This window comes from Astatotilapia calliptera, chromosome 7 (genome assembly GCF_964374335.1).
Source record: "Astatotilapia calliptera chromosome 7, fAstCal68.1, whole genome shotgun sequence".
Classification (NCBI taxonomy): domain Eukaryota; kingdom Metazoa; phylum Chordata; class Actinopteri; order Cichliformes; family Cichlidae; genus Astatotilapia; species Astatotilapia calliptera.
In genome coordinates this window covers 47,077,605-47,091,588 of record NC_137428.1, presented here as the reverse complement: position 1 = coordinate 47,091,588, position 13,984 = coordinate 47,077,605, and the positions used below count along the sequence as shown (strand labels likewise).

Here is a 13,984-nt window from a genome sequence, read left to right as displayed (position 1 = left end):
GACCCCTGAAAAGTGGATTTACTTCGTTCTTCCACTAACACAACCCTGAATTTATATTTTTATTGTACAACCTTTAAAAACACTCAAAATATTTTTCTTTCTGTGTACAAAATGCTGAATTAAGAATATTTCAGTTAAAAGTAAGATTTCTTTTCCTTTGGCCGCTTAAGTGTGCCATGTCAGAAAAAGATTGAGAACTGCTACAATGCGAATCTGGTAAGCTATGTTCATTTGCTTCAGATAACTCAGACTACAGTCTATTAAAGTGCCTACAGCTCACTGTTTACAAAGACCAGCTGTACTGCATATGTCCGTGCCACAAGTTTATTTATTTATTTATTGTGTTTCATATAAATGTTCAAGGAACATAAATGATTAGAAAACGGAAAAGACGATGGGCCAATAATTCACTGGAACAAAACAGATGCAAACATCAAAAAGTAAAAGAAACACTGTGGTGCACTGAATGTTTAATAATGACTGATAACGCTTGCACATAATCCACAATATGTTATATTCATGTATGCATTTCTTGGGTGTTTGCCAGCGCTTTAGTGGGATGACAAATTCTAGAACTTTCTGAATTCTCACCGGTTTTATTTTGACAGCAGCTTCCGGTCTCATTCAGTATGTTTGCGTGACTTTGCTTTTACTTGAGGCAGGTAGAACGAAAACAGGGAAACATACGTCACTTTGCTGCAGCGTGACTCCAATAACACGCTCTCACGTGGAGAAACCACTTGCACAAAATGTGAAGCTCTATGAGCAGCAGGCCTGTAAGAGTTAACTCACGTTTTGCAAAACAAAGGCTTTTTGGTGAGGGTTGTAACAGGAAATAAAACTTTTTATAAAATCCCTTTTTTTCTAAATTCTATTTTTAATAACATTTTATTGTTTGTTAGAAAATATGAATCACTAAAAAGAAAGCATGAGCACTGGGCTACAGCAAATAATTCAAAAATATTCTCTCTATTCAAATGGGGGGGAAATGTATATATATGACAGCGCTGTCCAAATGTTCTTTCAGTGAGCAGCTCACCCTTGCTTTCACCAAAAAGGAGGGATATCCACAAAGCCATCTCCTCTCTTATTTTGCCATCACTGTCATTTGCATCTGAGCAGGAGACAGTGGTTTATGCTCCCTAACAGGACAGACTGGTATTCCTGACATTTAATTCATTTCAATTCAATAGACGATGAAGCGTTCCCTTCGTGTTTGTTCTGTTTCGTGTCTCTGAGGTTATAAGTGTTGGTTTCAGATAAGAAGGCTCAAAACTGTCCCAAGCTGGTTGTGTTTGAAACCTAAATATTGACATCAGTTGGAGCTGCTACATTTACATCATGCAGGTAGTTGTTTACTTAATTAAAAGCAATAATACAAGACTAACAAAATCATTTCTCATTACAAATCCATATTTTTGCTCTGAGGTCAAAGTTTATAATGTGAAAAAATGTACTGAAAGTGTAAAAAAAAGTCTTACAGATAATTAAATAATTATTTTCTGTGCATGTGTGTAATTAACATTTAGTTTTTCTCCATTCCATAGCAATCACTTTAAACAGTTTGTTTACTTTATTATTTTATCTTTTTAATTAATTTTACTAGTTTATTTTCTTTTTTCAGTATGACATATAGATCAGTATTATCATTGTCATATTTGGATTTTTTTAAAACTTTAATTGCATCTTTGTCAGGGTCAAACTCAAGGTTGTCAAACATTCCAACATCCCAAACCTGTCCCACCAAAGTGTCCAACGCGGCCCGCTGTATGACTTTGCAAAGTGTGAAAACTGTAGCCAAGTCACTTTAAAAGTATTTCTAGATTTTTACAAAGTTATGATTCATGTGAACATTTGGTGCCTTTCCTCCTGTGATCTTTAAATGAAATGAAAGTCTTCTTCTTTTAACGAATGAAAATGTAATGATAGTAGACTCAATGAATGTCAAAGAACTGAGATGTATTTTTGAAAATTGATTTTTCTTTAGATATCCAATGCCAATTATCTATTTTGGTAAACAGTCCTGTCATCTAGAAGACTTGGGAAGGCAAAGGATATCTGTCAGTGTGGCTTATGGTTAAACATTTTTAAAATCTTAGTTACCTATACCAGGTGAACTTTCATTCAGATGTACTTCTTTACATTTAATGAAATGATAACATTTGATGGGATTTTCTTATGCAATGACGTTATTAATCTGCTCAACTTCAGATCTGATCGGGCAGTATCTGATCCATGGAATACAAATAGACAACCCTGAGGTGAATCCTGCATTTCTACAGTCATTCTCGCCTCATTGAGGACTACATCTCTACGTCTTTTCAGCTTCTTTTGTAGGTGTTCATGAGGTGAAATTGTATCTGCAACTTTTAAAAGATGATTATCTGATGTCCTGGGTGTAGTTTGTAGTGTCATTTTATCCCAGCGAGCCTCTTTTCACTGCATTGCCCACATTCCCCCTTTTTTTACCCACACGACCTTGTTTTCAACATGGATGCCGAAAATTCTTCCACCACAGCGCAGTTTATGTCGCTGGCGAACCCATTTAACCACATTTTGTGTCGCACGGTGGCTCGGAATCTACAATGTCGGCTGACTATCGTCTACCTTTCATGCTTAAATAATTATTTTGTAACGACGTAGCAGCGCATTTACAGTCAAACTGCCGAGACAATGCGAAAAAGGACGCGGAATGGCGTCTGCCAGGGGCCCGGGAGGCTGAATACCAGCAGTATAGACTCGAATGAACGTAACAGGCACACGCCTAACCCAATAAGAGCGGGCTTTGCGAGTCGGTGACCAATCCCTCAATAGAGAATGGGCGGGACAACACGGTAAGGATAGTTCTGTCATACATGTTCCCGGGTTGTGAACATCGCCGACCGTTTCCTGCACTGTTGCATGGTGGTCGAACAGGAGGAATTGTTGGAAATTTTTCGGAGGTTAGTATATAAATTGGTTTTTACCCAGTGTGCATTATTCCCTCAGCCATCTCTGTGAGAGGGAGTGACAGGTTGCGGTGGGGATTCAGTCCAAGAATGGGAGACGGCTGTTTAATCATAAAATAAAATTGACACCCACCGAGCCAAAATGCTTATGTTATCATTAATTAGCTCGCGGATTCCTCGCTCTTGTTTTCCAACTGCGTCGCTCGTTAGTCAAACGGGAAGCTGTGTGGCGTGAGATAGCTAGCCCTCCATTTGTCATTCCAGAGCCCTTTTAGACTTCACAAAATCATTTAGAAGTCTCTGTGATCTCGATAACCGCAGTCATCGAGAAACAGTTCGCCAACAACCGCTGTGAAAGTCGTGACAGCGCTGCTTGTCATAGTTAGCAATGTTGTTAGCCTACGAAGCGGCTATCAAGCTTACTCCATTACGGCATGTTTCTGTGGCTGTAGTCATCAACTCAGCGTTTAGACACGCTGTCAGTGTGATAACTGAATCCTGGGATACCAAAGCCGGTTAAATACACTTGTTTGATATACAACAGACTTGACTAATGTGGCAAGTCATAGTTGTGCTACATCGTAAGTAGCTAGCTCCAAGTATTGAGTCCAAATCAACAAGCGCGTTGACTTGGACCAAAAGCAAGTAATGTTGACGTTAAGTTATTGATAAGACACTAGTAAAAGATTGAATTACCAAATGTGAGCTGAGCAGAGCTGTTAGACTGGTTTATTATAATTTAATAATAAACTATTATAATAAGTGATGTTATGTTTATGACTTGAACTTGAAAACAGAGCAAGTCAGAAGAACGCTATAACGAATCTTAATATGCTTCTTCTTTCTGCGTTTAATATCCACAATATGTCTGATTAGGTCACCAGAGTTGTAGGGATTTCTTGACATTTTTATTTTGTATTTGTGTTAGATTTTCTGTTCATTTAACTTCCAGAGTTAGTTTGTTCGTTTCGGTTCACTTTTTGTTAGAGATGTTGTAATATATCAGCTGAACAATGTTATCAACCAGTATCGGCCTTATTGACTGATATCACCTATTGGCAAACACATGACATTTACAGATGTTTATCTTTTATGCAACATAAATTTTCCACTTAATAAATGTTAAAAGGTGTGATGAAGATTTGAAATTTTGCTTATTTTTTATGACGATAAAAGAAACAAAATATATGAGATTACTTTGTTTCCTTGGTACAAAAAAGAAAATGAATAAAACAATGCAAACACCTAACACTAGTATCAATTCCATTGAGTCAATAGAAATAGATTAACTATGAAGCCTGATATGAAGCAGGTTGTTACATTGGCTCCAATTTCACAAGTGTTGTATCTTTAGTTTGAATGAGGGGTATTTGTCTGGGGCTGAGCTTAGAATAAGAAATATATGTAGCAGACATTTCATAAACAAACTTGACTCACTTTGCAGGTAAATATGTGCTAATGTTGTTTGTGTTCACACATGTTACCATGCTGAAACTGGCAAAACAAAAAATTTCATGTAATGCAGAAAATCTCAAGTTAATTTTTGTTTATAAAAAAATCTATTTTTGTTTTACTCTTTCACTTAACTTATTTTGTTCCACACTTAGGTTAGGTTATTCTAGTAAATCAAAACTAAGTTATAACACATTATTTCTATGCAGTTGTATGGTTGTTTGCCAGTTTGTTGGTTGTATTTACTGAGTATGTTTAGACACTGAAAAAAACATTTATATATGTATGTATTGCACATATTGGAGGAATAGCGATGATTTGAGGGGCACTGCAACAGCAACAACATTAAGTAAGATTCTTAATGGTTACATCCAGTTATCAAATAACCGCACAGTATCTGCATTTCCAGTGCCCGTGTCAGTATGCATTTCATTTGAGTGTCTTGCCTGTTTCCCCTGCAGCAGCTAAAGCATGCTCTTGGCCCAGATAAACCGGGACTCCCAGGGAATGGCAGAGTTTCATGATGCAGATGGGCAGCCGGTCACACTCTGTCTAGCAGAGGCTGTGACAGTGGGAGGTGAGCCTTTAAACTTTCTATTGTTACAAAAAATTTACTGACATCACTGCAGAACTGTACATCTAATCACATTTGAATTTCAGTCCCAGTTTTGGTTGAGGATGGCAAAACTGTGTCCAGAAGTAATCTGGTATTAGCTGGGACAAAGGGCATCACATCGCAGTCCTGTTGTTTCATTTTGTGACGATCTACTCCATTACTCCTTAAACTAAAAGTCTATGTTTTACTACTCTCTTATTTCCCAGATGCAGATCAGATGGAGAGTATGGACACAGTGAGTCTGCAGGCTGTTACACTTGCGGATGGATCCACTGCATATATCCAGCATGACACCAAAGGTTCCTTTTCAGATGGACAGATTATGGACGGCCAAGTTATCCAGCTGGAGGATGGCTCTGCTGCCTATGTTCAGCATGTGCCCATGCCTAAAGCGGGTAAATAAAATGGAAATATTGTAATACCAATAGCAGAGTAGAGCTTATTCTTTGTGTACTGTGTTTGTGGCACAGTGCAAGGCTGTAATTTAAATGCATGTCATCTATGTAACAAAAGCTCACTAGTAGCTAACCAAGAACACACTAATGAAGAAGTGAATGTGAGTAATGTTTATTTTTAATGCACTTTTAGGGGGGGGCAGTTTACAGCTTGAAGATGGACAGGCTGTTCAGTTAGAAGACGGAACCACTGCCTATATTCACACACCCAAAGGTAAATAGCACCTAATCAAACTGAATTGAATTTTAAGCATCTTTCATCTATTTAGTTGATTATTTTAATGTTTCATTGCATCAGTAAAAGAAAATAGTCAAAAGACATCTGCTTATCCTTTATTATATTCCCTTCCTATAAACTCTTTTTTTATAAATGTATTTGCAGAGTTTGGCTAAGCTGCAAGTTCACAGACATTAAAAATGTTCATGTGCATGTGTATCTTCTTTTTTAAAAACCAGTCTATTCATGGGACAACACGGTTACATAAAAATGGTTACATAAATGTTGGTGTTGGACTAGAAAATGTACAAAACATTTATAAATAAAAACTCTTAAGGTGAAGGATTTCACCACAAAGAAGCATTAAGTTTGGGTCCAGACATGCAGGAAACTATTATTTCCCTCCCCAAACTTTTTGATTTTTACTGGAACAAAGCTCAGTTTCATCAGTGAGTTTCAGTTTCTGCGTCCTTCTCCTAATTTCTGTGCAGAAACATATGATCAGGGTGGCCTGCAGGAGGTACAGCTGGAGGATGGGAGCACCGCCTACATTCAGCACACTGTGCACATGCCCCAGTCCAACACCATCCTGGCAATCCAGGCTGATGGCACCATCGCAGACCTGCAGGCAGAGGCGGCAGCTATTGACCCAGAGACCATCAGCGTGCTAGAACAGTATACCACTAAGGTACGTGTGCTTTGTCTTTGTACTGGTGTGGTACCAACTCTACATTGTGTGTGTGTGTGTGTGTGTGTGTGTGTGTGTGTGTGTGTGTGTGTGTGTGTGTGTGTGTGTGTGTGTGTGTGTTTTGACACAGAATTATGACAGCGAGAAAGTGGTGGGGTATGCAGTATAAGTGACAGGTGGATTCAAGGATGGGGGTGGGGTGGTACCATCTGAGGCCCTTCCTGTTTGGAAAGGTGATGGTCACGCAGAAGGCTCTGTGGTCTGTGATGTTTACAGATGACACTATGATCTGTAATGAGAGTAGGGAGCAGGTGGAAGAGCTCAGAGAGGTGGAGTGCACTGGAGAGAAGAGGAATGAATGTCAGTAGAAGCGAGACAGAACACGTGTGTGAGTAAGAGGCAGACAGGTGTAACAGTGAGGATGCAAAGAGGAATATTGATATGAGCTTGCAACGTAGTGGCATTTTATCATGTCACACAAAATTTTTAGGTAAAAGAAAATCACTAACACCATTGTGTTCTGCGCACATGTAATTGGCTTGTGTAAAAAGTTATTATGTTGTTATCTTGGCAAGATGGTCACTTGTGAATATGAGATTAAATATTATCTTATTCATAGGCTTTATAAATTTGCCTGTTTTGAATGTTCCATTTTTGCTGTAATAATGGTTTATCAATTTTAAATATTATAGTTTCATATTTAATATCCCTTGGTTTAATATATTTATGATCATCCAATAGATATTAAAATACCCTTTCTTTTCCCTCAAAGGTGGAGAATATAGAGAACCCCCTGGGGACCTTTGGCAGAGTTGAAGCAGACAATGGTGTCCACATGCGGGTAATGTTTCTTTTTATTTATTTCTCCTTTTTTTTTTTCTCTTTACGTTAAGTCTAACATTGGATACATAATTGTGCCTTGTCTTTCAGATTGTGTTACAGGGACAAGACAACAGGCCAGGAAGGGTCTCAAATGTTGGGGAAAAGTCCTTTCGCTGTGAATATGAAGGCTGTGGAAAGCTGTACACCACTGCCCACCATCTTAAGGTAAGTGTGGGTGCTTTGTTTTTCTAAAAAGTTTTTTTTTTTGCCTCCTCAAGTGTAGATTATTTAAAGATAACATTTTGTAAGATTTTGCCATTTACTGAAATGCAATGCTTTACAGTTTTGTTTGTGTCCTGCAGGTACATGAGCGTTCCCACACTGGAGACAAACCGTACATCTGTGACTATCCCAACTGTGGAAAGAAGTTTGCAACAGGTAGCAACAGATAATATAATTTTACAAGTTGACTCATGGCTAATTTCTTTTATTTTTGTTGCCAAATTAAAACATTTTTAAACCCTTGATTAAAATCTCATTATCACCATAGTGATGTTGACAATTGAACTAGTCAGGTTATTACTGTGTAAGTTTTTTTTTCCTTTTAATGAAGGCTGTAATTGAGTGGGATTTAATTTATTTGCAAAAAATAAATTTTTTGTTTATCAAATGACTTGAAATGTGTGGAAAATGCAGACTCTTCAGTAAAGCACCCCAGACAAACTGCCTTAATTACCACTTGTAAACACAAGTTTAGTCAACCCCATTCAATTAAATTCTATTATTTTTATAGAGCACCAAATCAGAACAACAGTTGCCTGTTATGTTATGTTATATTGTAATATAAAACAGTATATTGAAAGAGATCCCCAAAGGTCTGTTTTGAGCTGGAAAAAACTCTTGCTGTTAAATGTAAGACCATATCTGAGATCAGTATAAATATGGAATAGGCTGCTTGTAGTTATGGAATAATAATTTAGCTGAATGTCAAATTGTGTGATTCTTTAAGGCTATGGACTGAAGAGTCACTCGCGCACACACACAGGGGAGAAGCCATACAGATGTCAGGAGTTAAACTGCTGCAAGTCCTTCAAAACTTCTGGAGACCTTCAAAAGCACACAAGGACACATACAGGTAAACAACCACACCCAGAAACTCACTGACAAGTCACAATGTTGTTGCAACACTCAATAAGCCTGATAAGGTTTGTAAACAAACCCAGGAGATTAACTGTTGTTTGCTACTGCTGGTAAAAGCTATATTACTTCAGGGCTGTTAATACAGAAGGGGCTGTTTAACGAGTGTTTGGAATCAAAATGGATTGAACTAACTAGCCACACAGCACTGTCTTTTTTTAAACAAACAACACATGGTGGTGAAGAGCTAGGATTGGCTGAACAACTTGAGGGGGTTGTGTCAAGTTGTTCAGCCAATGCTGAACAACAGATGAGGGGCGCTGAAATTTTTCAAAGCCACCATAGTGCTTCAGGAGCACAGGCACATGGTCATCACGAGAAGCATGACGCCAAGTTCCTCCTGCTTGTTTTTTAAAACACAGCAGACATTTTGCAGTTGGAATCACACTGGTTATTTATAAAGGCCTGAAGGCTACTTTCATACCAGCATTAGTCATGTTAAACAGCTGCTTACAGTGTTGTGTCCTATTTCTGTCAGGTTTACAATTCTATAGATTTCAAGCTGCAGCGTTGACATACTTCATGTTTTGCAGGAGAGAAGCCTTTTAAATGCCCAGTTGAAGGTTGCGGCAGGTCATTTACCACCTCCAATATCCGTAAAGTTCACATCCGAACACACACCGGAGAACGGCCATACTACTGCTCTGAACCAAGCTGTGGACGGTCATTTGCCAGTGCCACTAACTACAAGAATCATATGCGAATTCACACTGGTGAGTCTTTGGTATTTTATAATGACTCAGCTTGCTGAGTCGTTATGAGTCACTAAGTGCTCTCCAGTTGAACCCCTGGATCTCAGCACAGTTTTGTTTTTTTGTTTTTTTCCACAGAAGCTGTGCAAAAAGCTTTTAAGCTGTTAATTGATAAAGTTTCAAGATAGCTTAAATCATCATGTCTAACACTGAAGTTTGAAAAACTCTGTTTTACTAGGAAGAACAAACAAACATTATTTCTATATATTTTTAAAACTATCTAGAATATCTATAGAATATCTAGCTTTTTAGTCTTTTTGTGGAGATTTAATCCTTTTACTGGTCTTCTATATAGGATATGTATTTGGATTTCACTGTTCACTGTTCTTCACTACATTGTGATCTTACATATAAAGAAAACGTGATGTAAAAGTAAAGCATATATTAATTCTTGAGTGCTGAAACAACACACCAATAAAGATGGGGGTCTTCACTTCTCTTGCAGTTTAATAAATGAAGTCAAATGCTCATTGTCTTACTATTTTTTCCACTCCAGGTGAGAAGCCGTATGTGTGCACAGTGCCTGGGTGTGAAAAACGCTTCACAGAATACTCCAGCCTTTACAAACACCATGTTGTTCATACGCCCTGTAAACCTTACAACTGCAATCATTGTGGGAAAACCTACAAGCAGATTTCCACACTTGCCATGCACAAAAGAACAGCGCACAACGACACCGAGCCCATCGAAGAGGAGCAGGAAGCCTACTTTGAACCCCCAACAGGTCAGTAAAATGTAACGAAACAGAACGAATATTTTAAATGTTTTTTCATCATCATCATCTTTATTTCTAAAGCACTTTAACAACAACTACAGCTGACACAAAGTGCTGTACATTAGAACGAAATAATACAATCACATAAGATATAAATAAAAGCCAAAAAACCCCCAATAATAATAATTAATTTGTTAGTTAATAAATTATTTAATTAAAAGAGAAACGAAGTCTCACTACGGTCAAAAGCCAAAGAATAAAAATGGGTTTTAACGTGTGTTTTAAAAGTGGACAGTGAAGGGGCCTCTCTAACGGCCTCTCTTTTTTGATAAGTCTGTGAGGGATGTAGGAATTTAGAATGGAAACAGATGTTAACAATAGTTCAGATAAAACTGTCTATTTATTAACTTACAAAATTCTAATGAATCCTTAATGTCAATTCAGATGCCATCGATGACCCCAATGTGAGCTACACGACAGCTGTAGTGGAGGCAGATGACTCCGGATCAGAGCCGGTTCCAGTGGAAAGCTCCGACATGGTTGGTCCGCAGCATGTTGCCCTGGTAACACAGGAAGATGGAACACAACAACAGGTAAGAGAATACAACGTCATCATGACTATAAACATATTGCAAATAACTTTTTTTTTTTTTTTAAGAAGCGAGGATGCTCATCATATACCATATGTGAAGCAAACGCCTCAGAAATCCCTTAAAACTACATTCATTATAATGGTCACCAGTGGCAATAGCCGTGACTGCAAAATGACATCTGATCCCTGAAAACTATATAGGGAAAGCGACCTTCTGCCCTGACTTTTGTAAACATTTTCCTAATGAGTTTGTGGGATCAGTCACCAATGTCAAGTCATGTTAAAAAAATATACATATATTTTTTTTTTTCTACAAGTCAGGAAGGAGGGAAGCCCAGGATGGTAATTGGCTAACAACCAGTAATTGACAAATGGTTAGACGATGAGCAGACTGACCTCTCACTCTTTATGTTCTGTGTCAAATGACCAAAACAGCTCAAAACAGTTCAAAAGAAACATGTATAGCATTTCAAATGGTAGAAGAAATATAATTTACATATTAATGGTGCGAAGGTTGGATGATAACTGCAGCAGAGATTTTGTGAATATTAAAATGAACATATAGCACATATAGGAAGCTGAGATTTCTGTAAGAGTAGCATTTAAATTCATTTCAGGTTGTTCCTGTTTTAACTTTGTACTTTTCTTGCATATGCTTTTTCAAGTGACATCAAGTATCAAGTGGCAGCTGCAAAGTCTCCTGACTGTTTGTCTACTATTGAAAAGACGATTTCTAATCTCAGTGGGACTTTGACCTGGCTAAAGGATGCAATCTGAAGTTGTCAGAGTGTAGTTCAGACTCAATGTTCTTTTCTCTTTCAGGTCAGTATCTCCGAGGCAGACCTTCAAGCTATGGGTGGCACAATTACCATGGTAACCCAAGAAGGCACAACCATAACTATCCCAGCCCATGAGCTGGCAACTCAGGGTGCTCACTCAGTCACCATGGTAACAACAGATGGCTCAGATGAACAGGTAAACAACTCTCATAGCTCAGTAGACTGCACTCAGAATAATGTGAAGGGCTTTTTTTCTATTTAGAAGGCTTCAGTGTGGCATTGTATTCAGCTTAAATAACTGAGCTGAAAATCAAGTCTATATATTATAAAAGTAACTTAAGAAAGATCAGTTGCTTTTATTTTTAGTATTTTTATATTTTTTAAAATCAGGTTTTCAATTTTAATTTATTATTTATTCCGTTTTCTGGTAAACTTCCATGATGGAATCAGATGTGTTTTTAAAAATATATTTGTGGCTCAAAAATTAAGCTGTAATTTAAGTACAGCGTTTTTGTCGCCCCCAGGTGGCCATCATGACACCTGACATGGCTTCATTCCAAACTGTGGAGGAGGCAGGTTACAGCCAAGAGCAAGATGATATTCATCCTGTCACATTACTGGCCACATCCAACGGCACACACATCGCTGTACAGGTTGGTAAAGATCATCAGAGGGACCGAGTTCCAGTCATTAAATGTATTTAGTTCACTTTAGGAAGAAGATAAAGGAAAAATTTGGAAAATGTTACATCTTTAAGTCTGGTTGGAACAGGCTCTGCAGTACAGAGGCCCCACCCTGAAAATATATTTGCCTAAAGGCTTTTGTAGGCTTTAGGAGTGGTAGGTGTGCTGTTGACCTCTTACTGCAGGGGTGTCAAATTCAAATACACAGTGGGCCAAAATTCAAAACTAGAACAAAGTCGCGGGCTAACATTAATATTTATTGGAAAAAAAAAATTCCTCCATATATATGAATGAATCTTTTCTTATTGACTCAAATAAGTTTTGCTGGAAAACTGAATATGGAACAAGCAAAGCTTAATACTAAACAATATATATATTAGCTGTATAATACCAGTAGGCCAGCTCTAATAGTAATTTGGTATGGCTTCGCGGGCCAAATGTAATTAGGCTGCGGGCCAAATTTGGCCCGCGGGCCAGAGTTTAACACCTATGTCTTACTGGTTCAGTCAATTCGGGATCAAAACAAACCTTAGTATGGATGTTATTCAAATTCATGGTGACTGCTAACTTGTTATGCAAAAAAGAAAACCAGCGCTGTAAATAATTGTTTGTTTTTCATTGACACACAATCTTATTATGGAAAGTAAAGGGTTTGGGGTTTTTTTTCTCTAAATGCCTCTACATATAGGAGAATGATTTATTTGTTAAAGTGCAGATGTTATCTTTATGTTTATCTAATAAATTCACTAACATTTATCCACTTAAAATACCTTTTTTTTTAGCTATGTATTAGAGTATCATGCTTAATTTACTATCAAGGCCAAACCCTTAAGGGTATTATAATTACATCAAAGGGCTAACAACCTTTTTATTTCCCTCCGCTGTCTTTATTTAACAAATTGCACTGTTTCTGTTATGTTAATGATTTAGCAAAGGCTTATTTTGCATCTTTTCCGTCATGTGACAGTCATCCTCCAGCAGCCTGTTGGGCAATGGTGGTGGTATTGTTTTTGAGAGGGTTGGGAGTATGAATGCATTCACTTCCATATGTGTTTAGACATTGACACAACTTTTATTTTAGCTCCTTTATTTAAGTTGAAATTAAAGTGCTATCTCTCTGAAGTACTTTGAAGGATATTCATGCTCAAGGGATTACAGCACTTTAATATGTGCGCCTTTATTTTGAAGGGACCAAAACCGTTGTATGTGCTAATTCTAGTACTGCTCACCTGTGGTCGTCAAAATTTCAATATTGTTTGCATTGTTTTCCTCTCTCTTTTTTATAGCTTAGTGATCAGCCTTCGCTGGAGGAAGCCATCAGAATAGCATCAAGAATACAGCAAGGAGAGTCACCAGGCCTGGATGATTGATCGATAAGGACAGTGATTATGAATTAAGACTAATTTCAAATGGACTATGTCAGTGGGAGAAATCATGAGTCTTCCTCAATGTTTTTCCACAAAAGAATTTAGCTTTTATGTGTACATAGAATTTTGATAACTGGAGTTCTGGTGTGCTATTTTGTCCCTCTACATAAAATGTGAGAGGATAGGGGGGGGAGGGGGGCTTTCTAATGTTTATGGTGCACAGTACTGCAGTGTACAGCTAATGCTATTTCTAATAAAAAAAACAAACAAAAAAGTATGATTGTGTGACTGCAGTTGATTTTCAACACCCACGTGCTTATTAACTTTGTCTCCTTTCAACCTTGCTCCATTTAGAAGGTAAAAATACCTAGAGGACAAAGGGAAACTGTATAACACAAAATTTTTATAAAAGATTACAGAAAGATATGAATGACAAGCACAATAAAAAAAGATCCAGAATAGTTAAAAAGAGCATTGTGCAAACACATTACAGTACATGGAAAACTTTTTCAACTACCCTGAGGAATGGAGAAGAAGTGTACTGGTACTGATTTTCAAAGAGCAGAACTGTAGTAACTACACGGGAATAAAGTTGAACCATACCATGAAGATGTGTGAAAAAAATGTTAGGCTTCATTCTGAGAAAGCACAATATAGATGTGTTGTTTGCTTCCAGACTGTTGATGGACCCTAGGTCAGAA

The 13,984-nt window shown here is 37.6% G+C and overlaps 1 protein-coding gene across 3 annotated transcripts; it reads left to right on the top strand.

The window, feature by feature from the left end:
- Positions 1 to 2,803: 2,803 nt before the first annotated feature.
- znf143b (zinc finger protein 143b) lies at positions 2,804 to 13,380 on the top strand. Of its 3 annotated transcripts, none has more exons than XM_026175062.2 (15): positions 2,804 to 2,942; positions 4,862 to 4,977; positions 5,223 to 5,411; positions 5,605 to 5,685; positions 6,180 to 6,376; positions 7,149 to 7,217; positions 7,307 to 7,423; positions 7,561 to 7,636; positions 8,208 to 8,333; positions 8,929 to 9,108; positions 9,644 to 9,871; positions 10,307 to 10,455; positions 11,277 to 11,429; positions 11,758 to 11,886; positions 13,203 to 13,380. In XM_026175062.2, exons 2-15 carry the CDS (start codon positions 4,872 to 4,874, stop codon positions 13,284 to 13,286), a joined length of 1,884 nt encoding a protein of 627 aa, XP_026030847.1. In that variant the 5' UTR covers positions 2,804 to 2,942; positions 4,862 to 4,871; the 3' UTR covers positions 13,287 to 13,380. The 3 variants fall into 3 exon arrangements, with proteins under 3 accessions (XP_026030847.1, XP_026030848.1, XP_026030849.1); XM_026175063.2 differs by having other exon boundaries at positions 2,842 to 2,942; positions 4,865 to 4,977; XM_026175064.2 differs by lacking the exon at positions 2,804 to 2,942 and adding an exon at positions 4,719 to 4,749.
- The last annotated feature ends 604 nt before the right edge of the window (positions 13,381 to 13,984 follow it).